General features: G+C 36.1%; 1 protein-coding gene across 1 annotated transcript in view; it reads right to left on the bottom strand.

The window, feature by feature from the left end:
- Positions 1 to 1,204: 1,204 nt before the first annotated feature.
- The window catches only part of LOC106120564 (apoptosis-inducing factor 1, mitochondrial), a 3,402-nt gene continuing 3,191 nt past the window's right edge, over positions 1,205 to 1,415 (bottom strand). Inside the window, exon 12 of the mRNA XM_013315915.1 lies at positions 1,205 to 1,333. Within this exon, the coding sequence (XP_013171369.1) occupies positions 1,262 to 1,333 (72 nt within the window). The 3' untranslated portion in view covers positions 1,205 to 1,261. The remainder of the gene's footprint in view (positions 1,334 to 1,415) is intronic.

Genomic DNA, 1,415 nt, shown 5'->3' with positions numbered 1-1,415 from the left:
CAGGCGGGCAGGCGGGCAGGCGGGCACGCGGGCAGGCGGTTGAAACTTTTAATTAAATCACGTCTAATGTAATATCTGTAGTTCGGTGTTCTTTACTTTGCGTTCCGATTTTGCCATATATATTGTAATTTGTATGTATCCGGTTTTTACTGGACAAATGAAACTGCCTTTTACAGGAAAGCCTAGTTGACGCAAATGTGTAGTTACTAGATGTGTTAACAACCTTCAGTTTTTTAAGTGCAAGTACCATACCTTATAGGATTCACGGAAACAAGATGAGTCTTACCAACTTACAGGGCACCGGTCGCTAAGTAAACTTAACTAACATATAGTACAATGATTGTAACAATCTTGTAAACTGATAATTGGTTTCATGATTTTTTTTACAGATTAAATAACTTAATGTAATATTATTCACGTATTTTAGTTTAAAAAGATACGTAGCTAGCTATTAGCTGAGACAACTTTACACAGGATTACAGAGACGCACGACACGCGGGGGCTTACGACTTGACACTTTTTCAATAAGACCCTTGTTCTTAAATGTGATACCTCACGCCCTAACTAGCTGTCTCGTGTCGGCTAATACGTAAAAAAATCACAAAAAATACTCGGAAAATTCCATTCTCTTTTGTTTAATTTTTTTTCGTATTTCGTGAATAATGGAAAAGGAAAGGAAAGCCAAAAAGTTTATTATGGCGCTATTCAAAAGTTATTAACGCTGGCCACATGAATATATTACATATTAAAAAGAAAAACTTATGTTTCTTCTTCATCATCTTCCTGATTTTATTACATTTCGAATAATAAAGATCAAAACAAACAATTTGCTAATAAAACACGTGCAATGGAACGTTTCACATTAACATTTGACAGATTAGAGTTGATAAAACTTGTAAGTTGTAAGTTAATTCAGCTCTCGACGGCCGGAGGCGTACGTCGTAATAACTTATCCAATTAATACGATTGTTAAACTTAACTAGCTTTTAGTTGAGCTTACAATTTAATTTAATCAATTCGTAAAACTGCTTGAATAAAAATGTTGACGTTATTTTTTTCTTAAAACTAATTACTTGGATTACTCATTACATTTGAATGTCTCATAAAATAAAATATTAGAAAAACTTTTTTAGTGTCCGTTTGTATAAAGATAGAAGTCTCGGTTGGTGTGTACAACCGCTGTTTGTACAAATTAAACAAGTAATGAGAGTCATTTAATGTTTATTGAATACTATTTACAAGTTTTATATAAATGCGTCGTTCACTCGGCCTCGTGCAGCGAGAACAGCTTGGCGGCCTCCAGCAGGTCCTCGAAGTGGCCCTGCTTCAGCACCTGCACACACAACCATTATTTCAAATCTCTTGCAATTTGCCCCGCCCCCATCTCCGCCCCCGCCCCCAGTCCTCACCTGTCT

This window comes from Papilio xuthus, unplaced genomic scaffold (genome assembly GCF_000836235.2).
Source record: "Papilio xuthus unplaced genomic scaffold, Pxut_1.1 DF826949.1, whole genome shotgun sequence".
Classification (NCBI taxonomy): Eukaryota; Metazoa; Arthropoda; class Insecta; order Lepidoptera; family Papilionidae; genus Papilio; species Papilio xuthus.
The sequence above is the reverse complement of the archived record's forward strand: the minus strand, read 5'-3'. Positions and strand labels throughout refer to the sequence as shown.